The 26,278-nt window shown below is 30.2% G+C and overlaps 2 protein-coding genes and 1 non-coding gene across 3 annotated transcripts; 2 read left to right on the top strand and 1 right to left on the bottom strand.

The window, feature by feature from the left end:
• The first annotated feature begins 1,976 nt into the window (after nucleotides 1-1,976).
• On the top strand, nucleotides 1,977-15,381 carry LOC132949951 (protein transport protein Sec24B). Its single transcript, XM_061021079.1, has 17 exons — nucleotides 1,977-3,111; nucleotides 3,234-3,311; nucleotides 4,401-4,591; nucleotides 5,165-9,814; nucleotides 10,081-10,196; nucleotides 10,263-10,365; nucleotides 10,433-10,559; nucleotides 10,642-10,751; nucleotides 10,822-11,062; nucleotides 11,131-11,514; nucleotides 11,574-11,903; nucleotides 11,967-12,077; nucleotides 12,155-12,333; nucleotides 12,601-12,738; nucleotides 12,850-13,050; nucleotides 14,165-14,268; nucleotides 14,871-15,381. Exons 1-17 carry the CDS (start codon nucleotides 3,078-3,080, stop codon nucleotides 14,980-14,982), a joined length of 7,209 nt encoding a protein of 2,402 aa, XP_060877062.1. The 5' UTR covers nucleotides 1,977-3,077; the 3' UTR covers nucleotides 14,983-15,381.
• Nucleotides 15,382-17,123: 1,742 nt separating this feature from the next.
• On the bottom strand, nucleotides 17,124-17,196 carry Trnan-guu (transfer RNA asparagine (anticodon GUU)). Its single transcript has one exon. It is a non-coding gene; the product is annotated as a tRNA-Asn (tRNA).
• Nucleotides 17,197-19,369: 2,173 nt separating this feature from the next.
• LOC132951213 (uncharacterized) lies at nucleotides 19,370-22,265 on the top strand. The gene is made up of 3 exons (XM_061022984.1): nucleotides 19,370-19,635; nucleotides 19,839-20,056; nucleotides 22,001-22,265. Exons 1-3 carry the CDS (start codon nucleotides 19,596-19,598, stop codon nucleotides 22,121-22,123), a joined length of 381 nt encoding a protein of 126 aa, XP_060878967.1. The 5' UTR covers nucleotides 19,370-19,595; the 3' UTR covers nucleotides 22,124-22,265.
• Nucleotides 22,266-26,278: the final 4,013 nt, after the last annotated feature.

Raw genomic sequence — 26,278 nt, forward strand, 5'->3', positions numbered from 1 at the left:
GATATACAAAATACAAAAAGTGTATTACTACAAGTTTTTTTCTAAATTAAATAAAAATTTTAAATTATAAAATAATATTATAAACGTTTTGAATAATATTGACATATTGCTGTAATATACTTATATAGGTATGTGTATTCATTGACGAAAGAGAGGAGCAGCTGCTCCACTGAAGTCAGCGGACGATGGAGAACGGACGGCCGACAATCTTCGAAGTCGCAACAGTGACACGTCGGAGGTGTCACCGACCACCGTTCTTCATCCCCCCACCTGTGACACCACGGGAGGGAAGGCGATCACGGCATCGCAGGACACCGGGAGAGGACGAACGAGTCAACAGAGCGGCGGACTCCGGTCGGCTCGCGAACACGGACCAGAACGAGTCATCCAGGGAGCCGGACTCCGGTCGGCCTGAGAAGAAGAGTTAGGTCAACACACAGGTTATGCTTTAAAAAATAAATGTCATGTAAAAGGGGGGGTAAGTCGGGGAGTTGTCCCGTCTACCCCTCCCGTATGTATGTTAATATTGTTTCAATAAACGATGGCGGCGTCGGCGCGTCGCGGCAGCAATGCGAGAGCAGTTCCCGCGGCGTCGTCGGTTACAAACTGGAAAAAAAAAAAAAAAAAAGGTATGTGTATTTATACATTTTTTTTCTGGTAATTTATTTGGCTGATCTTGAGATTATTAAATGTAATCCTGTATTGGCTGTATTATTTTATATTTATGTATTACTAATTAATTAATATAATAATAAAATATCATTATTTTATGATTTTTAATTTGACCGTTTTTAATTATCAACAATCCTATAAAACTAATATTTACACATAATTATTACATTTTGTTTTACATTTTACACAATTTACTACCCGCAGTACGGCTGTACATATAATGCATAAATTCACTTTAGCTACCCAGCATTTTTTTAATTTTTTTTTTTTTTTTGGAACATACGTATTTAAACGAGTTAAGAATGATGGTGCAAAAAACAAATTACGGAAATCATTATTTTAGAATTAATATCTTTCCAAAGTTTGCAATTTTACGTTTACACGCATACGCACAACACTGTCGAGCGCGTCACCTATAACGAATTTTGATCTTTTTACGTACTTTAACGAGTTAAGAATGATGGTGATATACTGACATCTACGGTATATTTATGTTTTATACCAGACACCTTTTTTTTCAATTTTTTAATTTTAACGTACCTATGTAGTAAAGAGGACGCTACCCGCCTACCCATACATTTGTTGTCTCCGTCTTACACACGCACGACATACCAAATTAGACAATTGTTCCCAAGTACATAATTCGTTTCATGGAACGAGTGATTCAAAGCTAAACATTTTATTTTGCATTTTTAGCATTATTGGGTCATTTTTGTTGGTTTTAATGCATATTTGTTCAATATGTCACCCGTGCTCAGATAAATACCAAATAATTAGTGAGTTCGTGTTACATCACGGTCGTATTTCGTATGTTTTTATTTCATGTTCGTAATTTTAATAGGGATAAATATTGTGTTAAATAATGCCCCCCAAAAAAAATTATCAAAAAATTAATATGGTATTTTTAAAGTCATTTCTAAAGACAATTTTGCGGTACCTACATATAAATATGAATAAAATATTATGTACATGTGATAATCATGATATAACTGTTAGTTATATGATTATATCATGGTCATAATATGATGTATTCTGTTATAACTTTTAAGTCAAAAAACATAAGTCTTAGGTGTATACTAAAATATTGTCTGTTATCTAAATATATTATTATACTACCACCTGTTTTGTATTAACTTATTATATTATTATTTATATATTATTATATAGTTGTGTAATAATTACAATTACACAATTATTATAATTATTGTTGTAAACATTTTAGTATGTAGGTATACCAGATACCTAAGACTTATGTTTTTTGACTCATAACTTATAAGTTATAACACAATATATCATATTATTGGCTCTTTTTCCGCGATTCCGCGCCCCTAACTCAATCCGCTAAGACTGTAAGTAAATGTTAAACCGCGGGACATACATGCAATAGTACAATGTATGGATGTCATCCACCATGCACAATATTATAAAAATGTGTGTATTATTTTTTTATTTATAATTCATAATATGGTTTCTACATCATTAAAGAAATGAATATTATTGAAAATATTTCAATATTACGCCTAAGGTTCCACGTAATCAACATCTGTGGATTGTGGGCGCGTTCAGTAAACGCCACTGTTATCACCAGTGGCCAACAACAACTACAGCCTGCAGCTAACCCGTGATTCGTGAACGTGACGTGTCTATGATAAAGAAGCAATACTATGTGCGCTCTATGGTGTACGCACACGCACGTCACGCACACACATGCGAATAAATAGATAGCGCAAAACGGAATCCTAATCGGCCGTCGCGAGTTGCAACAATAATTTGTTATTGCGACGAACGGAGACGACGATTTGTTAACGTGACAATAGGTAGTATTTACTGTTTAATGTCGTCGTCGCGTGAAATAGCACTATCGTTATTGTATTAATCACTGCGATCTTGGACACCTGTCCGGTCACCGAAGTCGTCGTTGTCGTCGTCCGTCGCCACTTGCTCGTCGTCGCGCAAACCTCCGTCCGCCGTCGTCTTATTGCGTACCGTCGCCGTTCGCGCCCCGCGTACACGTACGGCCAGTGCAGCTGAGGTTGACACCCGCAGACCCCGAGTTTTCGTACAAACCGCTGAAAAGAAATTTGCCATTTGGCACATTTGGCCCTTGATCATTATCAGCGTGACGAAACGGTGATAGTACGATTTGGGCAGCGCGCGGTACGTGTGGATTTCTGGTAGAGGCATGACGTTGTGATATAGTTGTGATTTCGAGTGGTTGGTGGACGGATAGGTACTGTGTTTTGCTTACGTGATTAGATTTTTTTTTCTGTTCACCGACTTTTCTCTCCCTCCTCGCGACCAGACACACCAGAAAAACCTTGAGCCACAAACCGTATCGTCAAACCGTGTCAAGTTCGCATGCCCTGGACGTCATTCAGGTTTCCGACTAGAATCTCGGACGCACCATGGAACATAGATACAACTATTTCCAGCAAAACCGTAAGTGTACCTCCTGTAAAAATATGACGCAACGCATTTCAATAGTAGTAGTACCATAATGGTACCCGCCGTTTGACGTCGAGCTTGTTCGGATCAAAACGTTTTCTTTTTTTTCCCCACAGCCAATTCCTTTGTTAATGGACAGTCTGCGTTCAACCGACCGTCTACCGATGGGATTCAGTCGACCAATAATTACTCTGGTAATTTTTGTCACTAAATAATTTTTTTTTAATTCTAATTGTATTACAATTTACAAATTACCTACAATATATTATTATAATAATTATTAATAATTAAATAATACTAGGTAAATGTGGTCTTTCTACTTGTGGTCTGGTCATTAAATATATGATGATGAGATCATGTTAAGTATCTCACTTCTCACCGGTTTGGATACCAGAAATATTCGTTCAACTTATTCTTATCTCATATCAAAGTCATAGAAAAATATCCTTAAACTATTTTGTACATGGTACTTGAAATTGTTTTTACTTAGGTACCTACTTTCTAATTTTCCTATTGAAAAGAAGCGAATAACAGTACAAAAACAATAATGTCCAAAAGATTCATTATGTAGATGCTAGAATTTTATTGAATGACAATTTTATTATTTAAAAATGAATACCTAGGTACCTTTACATATTTATAATTATAAACATGCCTAGTTGTTTTGATTAATACCCATAGGTTAAAAAATAAATATGCAGTTTAAAGTTTGTTGGGTTTTTTTTTTTGCCGGGTGATTTTACTGGGGTTTTTACTAGATTTTAAAACTAGGCCCAACCCATTATTTTAAACCCTGATACTATACCTACATGGCCATAATATACCCGTGCACTAATACCTTTGTAGGTATTTATTTGAGGTAATTGCCCATTTTTAACTAGAAATTAAGTAAATTGTCCAGTAGTGGTATAAGTATCTATTTAATTATAACTTTATAAAAAAATTAATATACCTAGGTACTTGCCTTTTAAATTTTAATATATTTTAAGTCTGTGTAGTTATGCAGAGCTCGTGTACACACCTGTATACACATATTTTAATAACTGTATATCTCCATGACCCCTGATTGTAATAGTTTAATTAATGTTTACAAGTATTAAATAAAAATATTACCTAGGTCCTATGTGTTATATTTAAAAAACCTATCAACTATATTTTATTAATACTTAATAGAATTTTTAACTTAGATAACAATTACCTATTTAGTTGACCATAAATCATTTTTATTTGTTCTGTGAGTTTTTTATTTTTTTAATAACCTACATTGATTGTTATCGTTCTAGGAAGCATACCATCCACGTCTCCCTCAGATCAATCACCGTTTCATGAGAAAATACATTCAAATCCTAATGCAGTTCCATTAATGAATAATCATTTATACCAAATGGATTCTGCTAATCAAGCACCACGCTCGTCTGGGCCACCTAGGACTAATGCTAAAGGAATTTATGAAAATTCTCAATCATCAATTCCAGTGAGTACATTTAAAATATAATTATTATATTTTAGATATATATTAATATTATTTATTATTTATAATATATCTTGCCAATTATTTTTTTTAATAAATACATTTTAATTAATTTTTATCATCAGGTAATATTATCTTGTATTTTGTGTCATAAGCTACACAAAGCGCTTTTATTATTAATTCATTTTGAAACCAGTACCTGCTCTGAAGTGGTTTTACATACTAGGTAATCTCCATGAATAGCGGAACAGAATTATGTGCCTCACGGCCCTGGCTACTTCTATATATTTATTAATTAATAAACACTCAATCGGCATATTACTAAGGTATTCCCTAGATATTCCAAAGTATTTTTATTTCAGCTCTAAGATTATTAGTTGATATATAATTATAATTAGATACAATTTATTTGATCATACATTTGTCAAATTGTGTTGACATTAAGTTTCATAATTTGAAAATAACTATGTTTAACTATTTGTCTTATTTAATTATACAGCTAAAATTAAATGAATGATACTGAACATAAACTTATGAAATTTTTGTTAGTTGCCTATAATAATTTTTTTTTTTCAGAATGCTCTAAGCCTTGCTCAAACTAATAATGCTGAAAACTATACAATAAATCCAGACTTTCAGCTACAACCTCATCTTACTGCTTTGTTACCGCAACAATCTAAAAGAGTTCCAGAACTTTATCCAGTAGCTAAATACAATAATAGTAAAGGATCCATAGCAGAAAATATGAATACAAACTATTTTTCTTCAAACAAACCTTATCCTGAACCTAAAATTATTGAGTATGATATGGAAGAAACATCTACTGAAAGTTCACCACAACATACTTCTTCATTATACTCTGAAAGTACAGATCAGGATTCAGAAAGTACACATCCGAGTAATGTTTTTCTACGGCATACGATAAATAAAAGTACTGAGTGTCATGTAACAAAGGAATCAAAAACAATTACAACTTCAAATCATGAGTTTCCCGTACCTAGCCAATTTGCTGATTTGAGTCTTAAGAAAAATGATAGTGTTGATGATCACCAACATTCTATTTTACATAGTGCTTATAATCAAGATGATGATGATATTATTGAAGACATTCCTTTATTTGACAATATTAACCAGAATGAACCAAGCTTAGAAAATCAAGAGAATCTTGAATCTCGTTGTGATGAACAAAGCGTAAACATGCCGAGAGCTCAAACATTTGATTCTTACACTACCAAAAAAGATTTTGAGCAGACACAATTTAACTATGAGAATAAACAAAGTTCATCTTCTTCTATTTATAACAGCATAACTAACTATTTGTCTAATGATACTCATAAATCGTCAAACATTCAAAATGCTTCTCAGTTTAATAAAGGTTTATATTTTAGTCAAACAAACACTTCGACTCAGTCTAGTTCATCAAATAGTTCAATTTTACAACATTCACAGAGTAAACCATTATTCCCTTATGGCAATACTGAACTGTTTAATCATCATCAAGCATCATTAAATGTTCAAAATTATAATGACGATCTTAAGTCAGAACATTTTAACCAACAAAACAAACACATTCAACCCGATATTCAAAACTCAAATGTGCCCCCAACTGATTCTAAATTACAATCCAATATTAATAGTAATATACAAGATACAATAGTTCTTAAACAGACAACGTCACCAGTTCAAGTATTAAATTACCAGAATAGTCAGTCTATGAATTCTTGTGCTACCAATTTTTATAATCACCAAAACGAACAAGGTATTGAATCTATTAGCCAGCAATCAATATATAATTCTTCAAAACCACCTATATCTGAATTGTTGAATGATGGTAAAACTATAGCTAGCCAAGAGTTTATAGCTCGCAATTCATCATTAATATCTACTCAGTCTCTTGGTCCGGTGACTTCAGCTATCGTTGCAGCTCCTTCAAGAAGTTCATTTTCTGTGTCTGAAACAGTAGTTCAAGATAACCAACATACACAGAATCAAAAATCAGAAGATGACCAGGCTAGTAATATATTAAATTTATCTAGTGCTGCTAAAAATAGTCCAATTGATTCATTTAATCAAGACTCTTCAAATAATGTAATATCTGAGTTTGATATTAAACTTTCACAGTCTCCAATTAATAACATACTTGAATATCAACCAGAAACAACAGTTAATCAATCTAAACCCATACAAATGCAATTTAATGAAGACCAACACAATGAAGAAAATGTATTGTCTCCTCCATCTTTTAAAAATGTTACTCAGTCTAATGATTTCTTTAATCCTAATAGTATGACTTCTCAACTAGAGTTAAATAATCAGCAACTTTCAAGAAATCAACTAACACCAAAACAATCTATAATTGATGATAATTTAAAAACTTCAAGTGATCAATTTTCTAATAAACCCATCAATATTGTATCCCAATCAATAAATAACCAAAATGTGACTGTACAACAATCTACACCAACTACAGGCCACAGTTTTAGTAATTATTTTGATTCATCAAATGTAAATAATACATTTATGTTTAATCAACAGTCATGTAATTTACAATCTAATAATCAACTACAAAACACGCAAACCCAGGATAAACCCAATGTTTCAATTGATCCTACTTCAGACAAATCAAACAATTGTATGACATTTTCTAATGCACAAAATACCTCAGTAAAATCATTGTCTTCAAATCAGCAACCATCGTTGATGAAAAATGAATTAGAAATAGAAGAAAGTTTAAAATTAGATTCTGATGTGTTATCAGAGGGAATTTTACTTTCTTCAGAACCTGTTCTAACTCAATCAAATAATTTTAATTTTGAGTCATTAGAAAATGCAAAATTGTTGACACCTAATAATCAATTTTCCAAAATGACCATTGATAAGCAACACAGTATATCTGATAGTGAAATACAGGAGAAATCAACACCTACTTCTTTTTCAAAAGATGTATCTCTTGATAAAGAAGAACATTCTATTGCATTTCAAAACTTTTCTACTACATTGCAGGATAATAATAGTTTAGAACCTAAATTGTCAGAAATCAATAACAAGACTCAATCATTACCAAGTAAACAAACAAATTTGCCATCTTTAAATTCAGATCTACCAATAAATAATGTTTCACCACTGTCAATAAGTAATCAAATTGTACCAGATAATAAACCGGTTGGTCAATTAGAAGCTAACCGATTTCCTCCGCAACATTTTAGTAATAAAGTAACATCAAATGATATTTCATCGACATCTAATCAGTTGCCACCTCAAATGTTCGATAACCAACCAAAATCAAATACTATACAGTCTCTTCAATCTGCGTCAAATCTGTATACAACACAACCATTTAATAATCAACCAACATCAAATGCTGTTTCATTTACATCTAATCAATTTCCACCAAAAATGTTTGGTAATCAACTAAAATCAGAAACTATACAGCCTTTACAAACAGCCACAATTCCGAATCAACCAATACCATCAACAAATCCATCTATTTCAATGGCAAGTAATCAGTTACCAACACAAATATTCAGTCATCAGCCAATACCAGATACTATACAGCATCTACAGCCTTCATCAAATCCGTGTACAACACAACCATTTGATAATAAACTATTCCCAACTACAATTCCATCAGTGTCAAATCAATTGCCACCACAAATGTTCAGTAATCAAACATCATCTAATACTGTATTACCTACTCAATTTGCATCAAGTTCTTGTTCAACACCAATTGTTTCAACGGCCACTAATCAATTGCCACCATCAACGTTTAGTAATCAAACAACCGCAGATACTGTACCACCTCTTCAACCTGCATCAAATATGCATTCAACACAAGTGTTTAGTAATCAATCAAAACCAGTCACGGTTCCACCTAATCAACCATCATTAATTAACCAGTTTTCTCCGCAAATTTTAACCAATCAACCAAAATCAATGGCTATACCACATAATCAAACTGCAGCAAAGTCGTTTATAAATCAATCCACACCGAGTACAGCATGGTCTGTTTCATCAGCTGCTAATCAATTTCAACAACAGACTTTTAATAGTCAAGTTAAATCAGACGTCTATCCTCCTCAAACATTGTCTAATCAGTATGCATCACAACCATTCAATAACAAGACATCTAATATGATTCCGCATGTTCCTTCAGCAGCAAGTCAGCTACCTTCACAGCTAATAAATAATCAACCTAAATCAAATATTGCTCTTATTCAATCAACAACTGGTCAGTATCCATTCCAACCATTTAATAATCAACATACACCAACTACTGTTTCATCAGCTGTTAACCAGTTACCACCACAGCTATTCAGTAATCAACCTAAACCATCAGCTGTTAACCAGTTACCACCACAGCTATTCAGTAATCAACCTAAACCAAATGCTGTCCCTCCTCTTCAAACAACATCAAATCAGTATAATTTACAAGCACCCAATAACCAACAAACACCAAATTTTATTCCACTGGTTTCAACTGCTGTAAATCAGTTTCCTCCTCAAATGCTCACTAATCAACCTAGATTAGATCCCGGTTCATCGAATAAACTCACAGCCAGTCAATATCAGTCTCAACCATTGATTAATCAATCTATACCAGGTGTTCCACCAATTCAACAAGCAACTAATCAGTATCCATCACAGCCGTTTAATCATCAACCCAAACCAAGCAATTTTCCACCTTCTCAAACAGTGAAAAATCAATATCCTTCACAACCATTTAATGAACAACATGGTCAACAAGTATTACCAAAACAAAATCTTCAACAGTCTTCGAGTAATCAGTTTTATAATCAATCAAGTGCAGTTCAACCAGGCCAAAATCAGTGGCCGCCAGCTAATTTTTCAAGCCAACCTAACCTAATGTCTTCGCAGCCAATAACTATGAACTCAGCTTCTAATATGTCTACTTTACCACCCAATGTTAATCAACAAAGTCAAAGGCTCGGAACTCATATGTTGCCACCAAATTCCTTCTCTATTAATAATTACCCTAATCAAGTTGGAGGAAATGTAAATGTCCAACAGCCTCAGTCTTCAAGTCAGAATGTACAGTTAGCACCAAAAGGGTATCTACCACAAAGTAACATGGGCTTTTCTAGTCAAATAAATTACCAGCAACCTAATGCACTTCATGGACAACAAGGATTTCATAATCAACAGCAAGACCAGTATAAATCAGAACAGAATCCTTCAGTTGTGCAACAAGGTTTTGCCAAGACATGGGTAAGTTAATTTATGTGTAGAACACTCACTGCATTTGTTTCTTTAACCATCATCATTTAGATAATTTAATTATTAAATATGTTAACACTTTCGAAAAACCACATTTTTAAATTAGTGTAGGTAATATATTTTTTTTTTATTACAAATTTAAAGACATTTAGATACATAGACCATTGCTTATTATCAACTTATGTATGCAGTGATTGTAAATTATAATAAAGTTAAAATTAAACAATGGAACTACAATAATTGTATGTATTTAAAAGGGCTATGACAATCTAGACTTATTAAAATCAAGAGATGTGCTGCCAGGTGACGGAGTTCAACCACCAGAGATAAAACTGCCTCAAGGATATGCTAATTGTGATAACTGTTCTCCAGAGTATGGTTTTAGATATAAATTAAAATTAAACATAATTTATTTACTATTTGTATTTATTTAATTTAGTATTTTCCGATGTACATTAAATAAGTTTCCATCTTCAAAGAATTTGCTAGACAAGAGTCGATTGCCATTAGGGATTTTAATACATCCTTATAAAGATCTTTCAGTAAGTAAACTTTATTTCTTGTTTATCTAAAACTAATTGTTGTCTTATTATAATTGATTTATTTTAGCGTTTAACTGTGATACAATGTGAAACTATTACAAGATGTCGTAATTGCCGTTCATATATAAATCCATTTGTTCAATTTATCGATAATGCCCATTGGAAATGTAACTTATGTTACAGAGTTAATGAATGTGTGTATAATTTTAAAATCTGATATAATAAACCTATCTAAATTATACAAAAACTATACAATATTTCATATGTTATTTATAGTACCTGGTGAGTTTCAAATTGATCCATATACTAAAACACTTGGTGACCCATCTAGGAGGCCAGAAATACAAAATGCTACTATTGAGTACATAGCTTCACAAGATTATATGGTTAGTGAGTGTACTTACTAATGCAACATTTTACAAAGTATTAATTTTTCATTCTACTTATTAACTTTAGGTTAGACCTCCACAGCCAGCATTATATTTATTCCTTTTAGACGTATCACGTACTGCAACTTTGACTGGATATTTAGAAATTGTATGTGATCGAATTCTGAATAAAATTATGGCAGATGACATACCTGGAGATTCCAGAACTAACATAGGTTTCATTACATTTGATTCATCTGTTCATTTTTATCAAATAGCAAATAGTGATGGAGGACAGCCAAAACAGCTTATCGTTAGTGATATATCTGGTAAGCATTGAAATATATATTTTTCTAGGATTTATATTTTTATAACTAATTATATTTCTAATTTTTAGAAATATTTTTACCATTGCCTGATGGTCTTATGGTGAATTTGGAAGAAAATAAGACAGCTATAAAAGATTTGTTGACTAGTTTACCAAATAATTATAGAGAGTCTTACAACACTGGTTGTGCCTTAGGAGCTGCACTTCAAGCAGCTTTTAAAATATTGGCTCCACGTGGAGGTCGTGTTACAGTGTTCCAAGCTAGTTTACCAAATTGTGGGCCAGGTAGTTTAGAATCAAGAGATGATGGAAACCCTCACACTGGTGACCGTGTTCAGCATATGGCTCCATCTACCGATTTCTATAAAAAACTAGCTCTTGAATGTAGCGGTGAACAGATAGCTGTTGATATGTTTTTCGTGTCCTCACAATATTTAGATGTTGCTACCATTTGTAAGTAAATACAATATTAAATTAATAATTAATTCTAATTTGGATATTGTTACTTTTAGCTGGAATATCAAAATACTCATCTGGATGTATACATAATTTCCCTCAATTTGATGTTAAATCTCCAACTATAGTAACACGCTTTATAAATTGTTTTGATCGATATCTGACTCGTAAGATTGGTTTTGAAGCTCTGTTGAGACTACGATGCACACGAGGTGTAGCAATACACTCTTTCCATGGAAATTTCTTTGTTCGCTCTTCTGATTTGCTCATGTTGCCCAATGTTAATCCCGACAATGCATATGGTATGCAATTATCTATTGAGGACAGTTTGGATGGTGTTTCTGTAGTTTGTTTCCAGGCTGCATTACTTTACACTTCTAGCAATGGTAAAATTTACTATTCTATAGTTAATTAAACTTTTTAATTTAATACGAATTTGTATGTTACAGCGGAACGACGTATTCGAGTTCATACACTTTGCATACCTGTTACCGAAAATTTAGATGATGTTTTTCACAATGCTGATCAACAAGCGATAACATGTTTGATAGCCAAAATGGGTAAGGGACATCAAGAAAGAAAAAATAATTTTTATAAATTGAAAAGTTATAATAATTATAAACTGTGTATTGTTAAGCTGTTGACCGAAGTACAGAAAAATCATTATCTGATGCGCGTGAAGCCTTTTTCAATGCTATCTCAGATTCACTCTCTGCGTTCAAACTTGGTTGCTCATCCTACAATGGCCCTGGAACTATGTTGTCTCCTTTGTCATTAAAAGTGTTCCCGTTATATATTCTAGCCACATTAAAACATGTGAGTGTTTTAATTTAAAAGTTAAAAAAATGGTTCATTTATTATATATAAATACAGTCTATTCTCAATAACTTGAATAGGATAATCTCAAGGGGGATACAATTTAATTTGACTATGCATTTTTTGAGTTGTATTATTCCTAAAATATAACTTATTAACAAAAGGGCAAGAAAAAAAATTGAGGTTTCAAGGTTTTTGAGTTTTGACTGTATATTTATTATAGTATATATAATATATTTATACTCATTTTTTTTTATTTATTCATAGGCTGCATTTAGAACTAATCAACCAACTCGACTTGATGAAAGAATGTTTAGTATGTGTCAAATGAAAAGTTTACCAGTAAACAATCTTATTCAGTACATATATCCTGATTTATATCCCATTTATGCTTTAGAAGAACAGGTAAAAATGAATTTGAATCTTAATATATTATTAATTTATAGTTAAATTAATTTAATAATGTAGAACTAAGTATTATTTATTTATTTTGGAGTAATATAATCTTTTTTTCAGCCAAAAATAGATTATGAAAAGTTGACAGAAATTCCCCTTCCACCAGTTATACAACTATCTGCAGAGCGTGTTGAATCCAACGGAGTCTATTTAATGGATGACAGTGAAACATTAACTATATTTATTGGGCATAGGTGTTCAGATCAACTTATACAACAATTATTTGGTTATGTGAATGTCAATTCAATGCCAGAACTAATTGTAAGTAATACACAACACTTAACAAATTTTATTTTACAAAGTAACTAGAGTGTACAATAGAAATAAGAATAAATAAATAATAAATACTCTTTATCTATATAATCTTAGCATGTTCAAATTATATTATTGAATATACGACTTTAAAAGGCCGTCAGTTTTAGCTCAAAAGACCTTAAGTTTTGACAAAATTAAAGTTTGTTTACATTGTTTGGTTTTGATTCTGATAAAAATTTGAACATGACAGAAAATTGTCTATAGATTGTATAGAAACTTTGAAGAATTAAATCTTATATTATTGTAAACTGTAATTAAAAACTTGAAAACATGAATTTTTCAAATCTTAATTAAAATTAAAAACGGAAAGTGTTTCGTACAATCTACAGAAATTTTCCTGCTGAATTCATTCTTTCAGAATCAAAATCAGACAATGTTAAGATCCCTTGGTAGACAGTTATTTTAGCCAAAATATTCCAATCTTCCTTCCATCATACTGATTGACCTAGTCATGCAACAATAGTTTTTAAAACTGATTTGGATTTGTTATAATGTCTACTTGAGATTTATAATTTACGCACCTAACGCTGAGGCTGACGCGGTGACTTGTACAAGCTCGTTCGGGAACGCTGCGCTATTTCTTTTACACACAATCACACACACTAATAGTCACCTACTACGCACACATTTACAAGACTTGCATGCATGTAATTTAAAAGTGGCCTATTACTAACTTCTTAAAAACTGGCTGCCACTGATCATCTTAACTAACTTTAATTTTGTCAAAAAAATAAGTTAGTTTTCGTAAAATGTATACACAATTCAATAGTATATTCTATTAACAAAACATTTCAATAAAAGTATATAAAAATAACAAAAAAAAAATTCTACCCTGAGAGGGTAGAAAGTCAAGTCCCTTAATCCTCGCCTCTTTGGTAAAAAACCGATGGTAGGTACATTGACACAATATTATTCAAATTATTCAATTGTATTAGCTAATACATTTGAATTATGAATAACTAATACTAAATAAAATATATAACTGATAATTGATAAATAAAATATATTTATGTCTAGTTCTGTACAGTAATTGTATTGTATTTAACTATTTTTTTCACAGACTACACTCGCAGAAGTGGACTCCAAACCATCATATTTGTTACGTAGTTTTATTTCTTATCTTCAACATTTTAAGCCATATCCATTACCAATAGAAATAATTAAGTAAGTAGTTATTTTGTAAATATTTTTTAGTAATTAACAAAGGTTTGAAACATGTTAATTATAATCTCTAGTATGAGACGGAAATCTCTTTACAACAGAAAATAACAACAGTCCCATATAACTTATATTCTGTCTATTTTAGTCTCCCTATAACGGAAAAATAATTTGGTACCGAGCGATTCTGTTGTATGGAGGTTTTACAGTAGTAACGTTAACTAACATATTATATAGAAATGAATCATGAAATTAATTAATCATTTGAGTTGATTCCAAAAGAAACATTCCTATTTATAATTTTCTTCAAAATAAGATGTGAAATGTTTTCAATATCATTTCAGTTGATTAATGGACATATCTTTGTTAGACATTTATTTTTTCCGGTCAATATACTTAATAATCAGTTTTATTTTGTTCATTCTTATGGTAAAATGTTGGATATAATATCATTTATATCTATGTATACTTAAATGTATTAGGAAAACTAATAATTAATAATACATTTTAGATTGGAGAATATTTTGCAGGAAAAAAATGGGTATTTTACCCTTACTGATACAAATATTTTTTAACTCTCCCATTAAAGTTTTTTTTATTTCTTTTAGGGACAATGGACCACATAAATTACGTTTTTACAGTCGACTTATCGAAGATAAATTTGAATCATCATTATCTTATTATGAATTCTTACAACGGCTCAGTCAGCAAGTTCGATAATGGAGTATTATTAAAAATAATTGAAATAAAAAGTCAATGCCTAATATACACCTACTAAATGTTTTTTTTATTCTCTTATAAATATTTATTTGAAGATAATGATATGTGTATAAGATAATTTAATAAGTTAAATTTGTATTTTGTTTAATCCATCAATTACTTGTTATTTTCCTTTATTGAGTTTTAAAGATAGATAATATGAAAATATTTGAGTTATAATTAGTTGTTTTCTTTTTTTGTATGTAAATTAAAGAAAATTTTTTAAATATATTGTATAATGATTTTTAATGTTAAGTAGTATCTACACAGTTAAAATATTGTTTTAAGTGGTTATTGGCCAGCTATATGTCTGGTATTATTTATTTGTGAAATTGTTTTATTAAAAATATGTTTATTCTATTTTATTATGTATATTTTTTTAATGCTATACAAAGAACAAGCTTATTCTAATATATTATATATGTCCCCAGTTATACATATAAGTTGGCCATTATATAACATAATATTATGTATTATAGAATTTCTATGAATTATGAATTTCCTATTGTCTACAAACATGTTTAAATATGCAATTCTGTCTATTGTCTAATTCTCAACAGTTTAGACAAGTTTTTCATCATATAAAGTTATTCTTTTCAAATGTTTAATATGGTGAAGTTCAATAGAATTATTATTAGTAAAATTAAAAGAAATTAATATAATGTATTTGGTAATACTGATAAACAGTAAAATCATTTTTTTGAGAAGGTATTACATTTGTAAGGTTTTGATTTGGTAAATAGAAAAATTATCAATAGATTACCTCTAATGTCCTTATAGTATGTTTTTTCAATTGAACATGCATTTAGTATTTAGTATTATTTACTATATTTTATACAGAATTACACTGAAATGTCCACTTGTCGATTGCCAGTACTTTAAATTTAATTTAAAAGGTTAATTATTTCATTAATATCTAATCACAATATAAATGTTAAAATAATAAAGTTTAAAACATTCATTAAACAAATACTATATTTTCTGTAGAAATTGTTTGTCAGAAATATCCATTGCACTAAAAATGTGATAAATCTGGTTAAAATTCTGAATTTTGCTCAATAATGATCAATACTCAAAAATATATACTATGTAAAGATATGAGTTTTTAATTTTAACCACATTGGTTAACCTATGAAATTATGACTGTTATTATAATATAGTATCGGATAGACTGACTACATAAATCTACAAAATCAATGCCATACTGTATAATATGCATGACTGTTTTAAATTTAATTATTCTAACATTTAAATTGTAAATAAGTACTATTAACTAATATAAAGTATAAATATTTAATTTTAAAGTAATTATGAGTGGTAATTTTAATTAATACACAGGCGCGGTTCTAGAGGGGGGAGGGTGTTTTTTAGTAAATTGATATGATGTTTAAACTGTTTTGAGACAATATTTAGACAAATACATATGTCCTAATTTAAAAATTATTATTTTCTATAATTTTTGTAATGGGTGATTTTAATCTTGAGTTTACTCCAAAACAAAAAAAAATGATTCTGCGTAAATGTGGTTGTCTATATTGCGCGTGGTCCAGATAACGGAAACCAACTTGTTTGACCAATCAGTTTTGGTGTTATGTCTATATAATTAATTTATAGTAAATACTAAATAGTAATTATTATTATATAAATATAATACCTAATACATATATGCGATGTTTTGGGAAAATTCAAAATATTAATAATTAATTCAACATTTCAACGTTCAACCTATTTAGTAATACCTAACTAATAATTAATACCTAAAATAAAAATATTAATTTTAGTATATTTTACCACTAATTTCTATTTATAACATTCTTAGTCATAGACGCTGAATGGCTGATAAACTCTCCGCATAATATCGTTTTTCGTAGGTATGCAATGGTTTATCAATAAATTAAAGTACCTATCATTGAATTCAATTAATTTAACACATGCACATGAGCACATCACCCATTACAGTTACCCAATGACCCAATGTACACTATTTTATACACTCAGAAACTACTATAGACGATAAAGCAGAGGATTTCGTTATTATATTACGTTTATCTTTACGATTTTTCATAACAATTTTTTTATAAATACGTACAAAAAAATTTTTTCGCCCCCGGGTGGGCTCGAACCACCAACCTTTCGGTTAACAGCCGAACGCGCTAGCCATTGCGCCACGGAGGCCACGTCTGATATCAATAAAAAAATGTTAATTAGATATAAATATAACCATATAGGCCGTAGATGCGTAGAAGGTATCGTACTTTAATATTCCTATTTGCAAGTAGGTACCACGGTCCACGGAACAATAGTTCAGATGCGTAAATCAATTAGGTAACTATTTGATTTTATTAAAAAAAAAAGAAAACCATAACTCATAAGTTATAAGTAACATTTACACTACCTTTAGTACATGATTTCACATATGTTTTGCCCAATAGCTATCTGATTTATCTGAATAATTGGTACCCACAGGTTGTCAGAGTCGTAAACTCATACCTATTTAAAAATTTTTTACCCCCTTGCATTTGTGCTATTTGCACAAATTTAATTTTTTTTACACATCTGTTGGCACCACCCAAATCATTTTTTTTAAAGACATTTGTCCATATAATTAAACAAATAAACTATTAATGAAAACCCGCCGAAAAAATTACATTTTAACTAAACTAAATTTAATACTATAACTAGACTACATTTAACACACTACTAAACTTAATTTAACACAATAAAGAATAATACACCAATATAAATATACTTATTCAAACTATTAATTACCTACTATATTATTAGTTATTACTCTATGATTAATTTAAGAAGACCTTAGTTTATCTTCTTAGTTCATGGTACCTAATTACCAATTTATCATTGTTCCTTATAAGTATTGTGACATTATAATGTCTTGGTACACAATATAATATTTTCTCAAAATATTATAATAATAATTAATAGTGCTCTAATAAAATATAATAATGGTTAAACGGAATCAACCGGGCACCGGCCCATCGGGATGCTTTTAAAATCAGACGGGCGGGGGAAATGCCCACCTTGCCACCCACCAAATAACGCCATTGGCTGACATTCACATAGGTGACAGGTCGGTACTAGAAATATATGTCTATATTTATAGGATATAGGTAAGTATCTTCTATTACAAGTTGCAACTTTTTTTTTTATTTTTTTATGTTTGAAATAATTTATACAATCTATACAACGTTAAGTAGGTACAATAAGCAAATTTGATATTTAATGGTGACAGGAAAACTCAAAATTTGTGGGCAGGCACTTAGCAGCTGGTACATAATATTAAGTATCAAGGGTTTTTTATTTTATTTTAATTTAGTAGGTCTCTAGGCCACTGTCTTTTGAGTCTTCTACATACATTACCAGGAAGTGAGCTGGTGGAAGAAAGTTGTTTTATCAATGGGTTACTGTGAGAGGTTAAGTTGGCGTGAAATTTAAAGTCATATAATTTTGCTAATTGATTGAGTGTAGGAATTTTTAGGTCTTTGTGAAGATTATTGTTTGTGAAGTACCAAGGAGAGGATGTTATCACTTATCACTCGTAGGTAGATGGATTGAAAAGCGCCCTGAAGCGTTTTTGGTATTGGATGGCTTTGCAGTGCCCCATAACTGGATACCGTATGTCTAAACTGGTCGAATTATTTATTTGTATGTATATAATAATTTATAATAATAATTTATTATATATAATAAGTTTATTGGATAGGGAAAGTTTGGATTTTAAGAGTGGTCTTACTGTCTAAGGATATGAAGTCTAGAGTTAAGCTTAAGAGGTCGATGTCAGCGCACTATTGACTATTTGTTTTCTTCGACTTCTCAACTTTCCTAGTAGAAAATATACTCTGATCATAAACTTTGATGGAGATTTTTGGAAGTAAATTTGATCTAATTGGTACTTTTGGGAGGTCAAAATTGAAAATTCTCAGTACCTACTTTTTAAAATAATCGGGAAAACCAAAAATAAATAAATGAAAACTAGTTAAAATTAATAAAATTGTTTGGTAACCTTGGTTTTTGGATCGTCTTCGCTTGGACTGTATTTGAATAATTTTAGTTTTTTTTTCTAAAATCAAAATTTATTCGTACAGTCAAAAAGCTTAAAAATGTTTCACAATAAGGATCCTCACAACTAAATTTAGTCATGGTACTGAAGAGTGAAGACCTGTAGTACTGTACTATAGTACTATACACATCTTCGGATCTTCCACGTTATAATAGTTCTGATGACTTCCACAAGGTAGCGCCTGTTCCGCGTTAGCATAGCCCTTATACTGTAATATTGTTCTATGCTTATACCACGATACCATAGAGTATGCACGATATATATTTTTAACCGTGGTAGATACAACTATACCAGATATCTATTTTAGTAATATCCCTGTCAATTTTATTTGCAAAGTCATTAATCGTACTGTCATTACAAGAGGGCCAATAGAATCATTTTGTATATTTTTACGTACCTACCATAATTTCTGTGTTTTTAACGCGTCAACACTCAACGGCCACTTTATTTCCAATAAAATAGTAGGTACCTCTGTTTAAGTACAACATTTTAAATCATGTTCCGCAAATTCCGTCCAAGTATGTTACAGAATCAAGGTAAGGGATTAATCTTTTAGATTTGGATAGAAAAAAAATTCTGTGATTCATCATCTATAAGCAAATATATTATTAAAATATTATGTACAGATCACGGATAAAAAGAACTTTTTATCCGTGGTACAGATAGGTATAATAAGAAAAGATAGTCATTAATATTATATTATAATTTATATTCATAATGATGTTTTTCGTTTACACAGTTCTGCATATACGTGGTAAAAAGGATGGAAAACAAGACAAATCAAAACAGAAAAAACCAGAGTGCCCTTGTATATGCCCTCCACATTACAAAATACTTACTATGGACGATATGCAATTGCCGTATGGTAATTGGAAAGACCAATATCAAAAGAGAAACAGAAAATACAATACAATATTCTTGTTTGGTTTGATTTCATTGATTGGTTCTATTATAGTTGTAAGTCAAACTTCAATAATTTAGACGAATTCTTCTTCTTAATCGGCTATATGGTTACCTAATAGGTTCAAAACTTTAAAACATGGTTTATTGGTGCTGAAGTGTTTTATTTATTGATACCTTATAACAATAGAAGTAGGACAAAGACAATAATAAGACACATATAGACTATAGTACAGATTACAGACTATATTACTATAATATAGTACCAAAAAACTATTTAGTAAATTATACCTATATATAATATGTATTACCTACCAATATGCAATGCCACAAATCATAATTATCAGGAAGTTGGTTAAATAGAGTGAAACCCTGCCAAATGAACGCTATAAAATATACATAACAATTAGCACTAATACTTGTAGCTTACTAACTTTGGTCATGATTTAAGAATTGTAATCTGTTGCCTGGGACCTTAAAATTCTAGTTGCAGTACTGTATACATATTATTATTATTAAAAGTACTTTAATAAATATAAATATATTTTTAAATGTTATTGATAAAAAGATCATCACAGCTATTACAAACAATGAAGCCTACTAAAATAAGAAACTAAAATTTAGATGATTTTTGTTTTTGAAGATGTTATGCAATACACAAAGGCATTATAATTTCACTAACCTACCTACTTATCTTTTTTCCTGGTTTCGGCCTTTAAGACCATACCGCTAAATACAAATCTTGCCATCTGTCCCTATCCTCTGCAGTTTCTCTCCATCTGATTCCTGGATCTATCATTTTTAAGTCCTTTTTAACACAGTCTTCCCACCTCAGTCTGGGTCTTCCTAGAGGTCTTTTACCTATTGGTTCATTCTCTATTACCTGTCTAACTAGGGATCCTTGTTTACGCCAGGCATGGCCCCCCCAACTGAGTCTTCTTTTTGTGATCTCCTTAACTATGTCAGGTCTCTGAAACTGTCTATTGAGTTCATCATTATGTAACTTTCTCCATTCATTTGTTCCACTGTCAAAGACCGGTCCATAAATTTTTCTTAAAACTTTCCTCTCGAAAACCCCTAGTCTCTGTTCTTCAGCTTTCCTCAATGCCCACGTCTCAGAGCCATACAGGACAATAGGTCGTAATAATGTCATATACATTCTTATTTTTAAATTTTTAGAGAGTGTCCTCGATTTTAGTATTTTTTCTAATCCATAATATCCCTTGTTAGCTAATTGTATTCTTGACGACACCTCTGTCTTAAGTTCATTATCTTGGGTGATAATCGATCCTAGATATTTGAATTGTGATACTTTCTTAAATTTATGTCCTTCTAGCTCAATATGTTGTTCTAGTCTATAATTTCTGTTACTTCGACTGACAACCAAATATTCTGTCTTATCATCATTAATAGTTAAGCCTACTTTCTCCGCAGTCTCTTTCCCTGACTTTTTATCACCTCAATATTATCTCCTAAGAGAGCAATATCGTCTGCGTATGCTATGAGCCCTATTTTTACCTGACCTAGTTCACCTACCTACTTATATGATCTATAATATGCAAATATCATATTACAAAATCTATTGCAACATTTATTCACTAGGTACTATCCTAATACTATATTATTAGATTCTAAGAGGAAAGCGAATACTTTTGACCATACTTTCTTTTTACATTGGTAGATCCCGTGGTAGAGCCTTATAAAATATTAGGTTTGTTAGGGGTAGGTAGGTTATCCAAGTTTCTTTTTGAAGGCATGTAAGGTTTGTTCAATTTTAATTTAATTATGATATAAATATTATAAAATGTATCCATCTTATTCAATTAAATAGGTACTATGTCATACTAGTGATACTAATAATATTTAGACATCAACATTTACTATTTTAATTTTGGATCATCAACAAATTAATAAATACCTAGTACCTACTTAATTAGTATTTTAATAAAAGTAGATAATTATCAAATTGTGTGCTGTTAACCATATTTAATTTTTTTCCAGCTAAACAAATCATCTATATTTTTTAATGCATTTCCACCTCCTTATCCCTTTGATAAAGAAGATATATTTGAATGTGCCGATGATGATGAAGACGGTGAATTTGAATGTGAATGTGAATGTTAGTATCTAGCTACCTAACCGATATATTTTTAATAGTTATCTAAATCAAAAAACTATTTCATGACAAAATTATCATTATAAGATTTGTTTTATGTTAAACACATTATCATTATATAATATACATTATAAACATTAAAAACTATAATATAACCCTAAACTAACTTTGTTTTTATTTAAATGGTAACAATTTTCAAGTTATACTTATACTAAATTTTTAATTTGTATTGTATTTACAATATTTCCTTACAATAAAATTAATATTAGATAAAGTTCCTTTAAAATGTAATACTGGAAAATGAGAACACATGGTTCATATTAGATTGAGTCTTCTGTTTTAAAAGTTGTTCACAGATCAAAACAAGAGATAAGCACCATAGTAAAACCAATTAGTAAGTAACACTCTAATAAATCTTAGAATCTAAAAATGAAATATAATAATTATTATAACTTTATTGTATGAAATATACAATAAGTTTTCAATTTGCTTGGTGGATCAAATAAGAAATCAGAATTACTGTTAAATGAAATTCTATTAAAAAGGGCAAAATTATATAAAAGTTTTATATATGAATATAAAACTTGTATGTACCTACACATTTATTTATAAATGAGGCATGATTAAAACAATGTAATTTATTATGAGTAAATAACTACCTATTTACTTTTGTTTTTTTATAGCCTAAGAAATTCACATTTTTTGTAGGAATGTAACATAGGTACCTAGCCAATAAGTAAATAAGTTCCTATTTTCTTAATGTTTTTTTTTTTTTTTTTTAAACTAATTCATTAATGTAATAACGTTCAATATTTTGAGTTTTTGTTCCTGCGGTCTATTAACCGGATCTATTTAATTATATTTGAAAGTTTGTGATTTATCTGCATATGCGACATGGGTGCGTTATTATTTTTTAAAGAATTATAGGCGTGTATAGCTCTTCCAGAAATCTGATATAATTCAAACTGCATCAGTTACCTTATTCAGTGCAGAAATATTAATATTATTCTAAATAAAATTAATGTATGATTATCAAAAATCAAATTGCAGCTGAGTGGGATTCCACCTAGTTTACAGAGCCTTGGCATGACTTTCCGGTCAATATTAAAAGATCAATACACGATGCCACAATGTTACAAGTAATAACGAATTCTCGATTGGAACCGATTCTTCGACCATAGAAATGTAGAATGGTAATTTGCTTGTAGTAAGTGGAATCGGTATTACATCTGGTTGGACCCCTTATAAATACCAACAATAGTAAGTCCTACTCTAATTTTTTTTATAATGTTTTAACAAAACAAACAAAAAGTTGTCGATGACAGAATATTATATCAGGATAACCTCATATTATAGAATATTAGTATTTAAATATTTAATGTGAAATTAATTAATCTTGATCAAGAATTTCTGGTTTATAAAAAATAACACTTAACAGCTGCACCTAATACTCGCAGGGAGTTTATTACATATTATATTATCAATTATCATATTAGTGGATGTAATATATACTTACCACTTACCAGCAACCTAACGTACATCCCGCATGTTATGTTCTGTTTTTGTAAGAAAAAACAGGTGAGTACCTATTAAAGACATGGTACCGCTGGTAGGTACTACAGAGTGACGATGTTATAGCCTATATGTATGAACTCTGAAAATAGGATTTTTTTTTACCAACCCACCTGCCAAATTTAAGGGAAGCTTAGAATAGTGGTTGAACCCTCCCCCCTCCCCAATCAAACATTTGTAGGTGAATACACCCACCTTTAATACTTCATTGTAGCTAGTAGAGTAACAATATAATTATTATTTTTCGTTACTTGTTTTAGTACTACGTTGCACTCAATTACTCTCATTCAGACTTAATAAATTGCATAAAACCTAAAGAAGCATAACACAGATTATTTAGAAAACTGGTACCTAATTAATAATTTTAAAGTTGTAACGCACGTACGTCCTTCAAAATATCGTTTAATAATAAATAAGAATTATAATAATAATTCATACCTAATTGTATTTATATTGTTTTACGCTTACGGAAACGTGTCTGGCTGAGAAACTTCCGTTACCTATTATATTATTACAAGATACCTATATGGCTATGTAGCCTATAGGCTGGTTAGTGGTTACTGGTTAGTAGTTTCTGACTAGCCGTTGCGGGTCTAGGACATTTCGTAGCGTATAGACAATATTAATATTATCTAGGTACCTATCTTGTATTATATTTGTTATTATACTGCAATTTAATTAGTAGACTTGACTAGAGAGACTGGGTTTTCTCTGAAATCTTTCTCGGCAATACACTTTCGTTATTAATTATTATATATAACCTCATATACTCATGTACTGATGTACAATAATATATATTATGCTGACCACGTTGTATGTATGATTGTATGAATAGGTACTTGGGCAGGTACCTATGTAATATTTTGTCAGATTGTGTTAGTTGTGATTCCGTTACCCCCACTCGTCCGTCAGGGTACACATATTTATTAGACTTACATATATAATACAATATTATGGTTTACGTTAAACTCCGTTCTGTAATATTTCAGGGGCTGGATTTCAAGGAGAATTTTAATTTTTAGTGTAATCTTTAGGAGCTACTTAAATTATTACAAAAGTCAGTTACATATATTACATATTTTAATACTCAAGAAAGTTTATAATAATACTAATATAAAAAAATTCCAAATAAATTTGAAATGTTAAAGGTTTATTTCTTGATAATAAGCATTTATTTCCTATTTAAGTATTTAGAATTATTATTAGTCAGTGCCTAATCATTATATAGTGATTAGTGATTACCTACTTAATTGTACACTAAAAACTTGCATGCAATAACAATTAATATAATAACCAAAATATGACTACAAATTCATAATAAAAGTTTCGCTTTTTTAAGTAATTATTTTTTACAAGGATCGAGTTAAGGAAATTCGACACCGTGGTTTTCTGTTTTTGTCTAACGCACGCGCAACATAATATTTTAGACGTGTTTTTTTGCCAAACATTTCAATTGGTCTAATGAAGCGATAAGATTTCTGAAAACAAATTTAAAGTCTAACTAATTAAAATTGACTTTCCTACATTTTTGATATTTTGGTTTTAACTTCTCCAAAAATTGAAATACCAGAATTGGTATGCAATTGATCTAATAAACAATAAGAATTCTGAAAACAGATTTAAAATTTGTCGTTTACTTGAAATCGACTTTCCCACATTTTTTATATTATCCCCCAAATTCTTAAAAATGTCATACCTATTCAAAAAGATTATTCAAAATTCTGGTATTTCAATTTTTGGAGAAGTTAAAACCAAAAAATCAAAAATGTAGGAAAGTCAATTTTAAGCAGTTAGACTTCAAATTTGTTTTCAGAAATCTTTTAAATCGTTTCAATAGACCAATTGAAATGTTTGGCATAAAACACGTCTAAAATATTTTGTTGTGCATCTGTTAGACAAAAACAAAAAATCATGGTTTCGAATCCCCTTAATTCGATCTATGTAAAAAATAATTACTTAAAAAAGCAAAACTTTTATTATGAATTTGTAGGCATATTTTGGTTATTTTATTAATTTTTATTGCATGCAAGTTTTTAGTGTACAATTAAGTAGGTAATCACTAATCACTATATAATGATTAATGACTAATGACTAATTATAATTCTAAATACCTAAATAGGAAATACCTCAAGATGCTTATTATCAAGAAATAAACCTGTAACAATTCAAATTTATTTTCAGATTTTTTAGATTCTGAGCGAAGCGATGAATGTATTGATTTTACAATGATGTGTGTTTTTTTTTTTGTTTTTTTTTTATTTTTTTGTTTATTTTTACTTTTTTTATTTTTGTGTCTGTCATTACCTTTTAGGACAGTAAAAGTGCTTGGGTTTCTTCAACAGTAACTTTTCTGATAGGAAATTGAATCTAGTTGGTACTTTGGGGGGTCAAAAGTAAAAATTTCCCAGTAGTTTTCACAAGCGACGTGAAAAACAAAAGAAAAATTAAGGAAAAACGGGAATTTTTACGCAAAATCTGTTTTTGAGAAAATCGATTTTGGTTTTTGGTGTAACTCTAAAAAAAATGACGGTAGGGACATGAAATTTTGACTGAATGTTTATATTAGCATTTTCTATACACCATAAAATTTA

Source organism: Metopolophium dirhodum, chromosome 8 (genome assembly GCF_019925205.1).
Source record: "Metopolophium dirhodum isolate CAU chromosome 8, ASM1992520v1, whole genome shotgun sequence".
Taxonomy (NCBI): domain Eukaryota; kingdom Metazoa; phylum Arthropoda; class Insecta; order Hemiptera; family Aphididae; genus Metopolophium; species Metopolophium dirhodum.

Bases quoted from the DNA above. Each gene is read 5' to 3' on its own strand.
- LOC132949951 (XM_061021079.1), top strand. From the start codon at position 3,078: ATGGAACATAGATACAACTATTTCCAGCAAAACC. The intron at 10,197-10,262 runs GTATGGTTTTAG...TATTTAATTTAG, and splicing joins TGTGATAACTGTTCTCCAGA to TATTTTCCGATGTACATTAA. The intron at 12,739-12,849 runs GTAAAAATGAAT...TCTTTTTTTCAG, and splicing joins TTTATGCTTTAGAAGAACAG to CCAAAAATAGATTATGAAAA.
- LOC132951213 (XM_061022984.1), top strand. From the start codon at position 19,596: ATGTTCCGCAAATTCCGTCCAAGTATGTTACAGAATCAAG. The intron at 19,636-19,838 runs GTAAGGGATTAA...TCGTTTACACAG, and splicing joins AAGTATGTTACAGAATCAAG to TTCTGCATATACGTGGTAAA. The intron at 20,057-22,000 runs GTAAGTCAAACT...ATTTTTTTCCAG, and splicing joins TGATTGGTTCTATTATAGTT to CTAAACAAATCATCTATATT.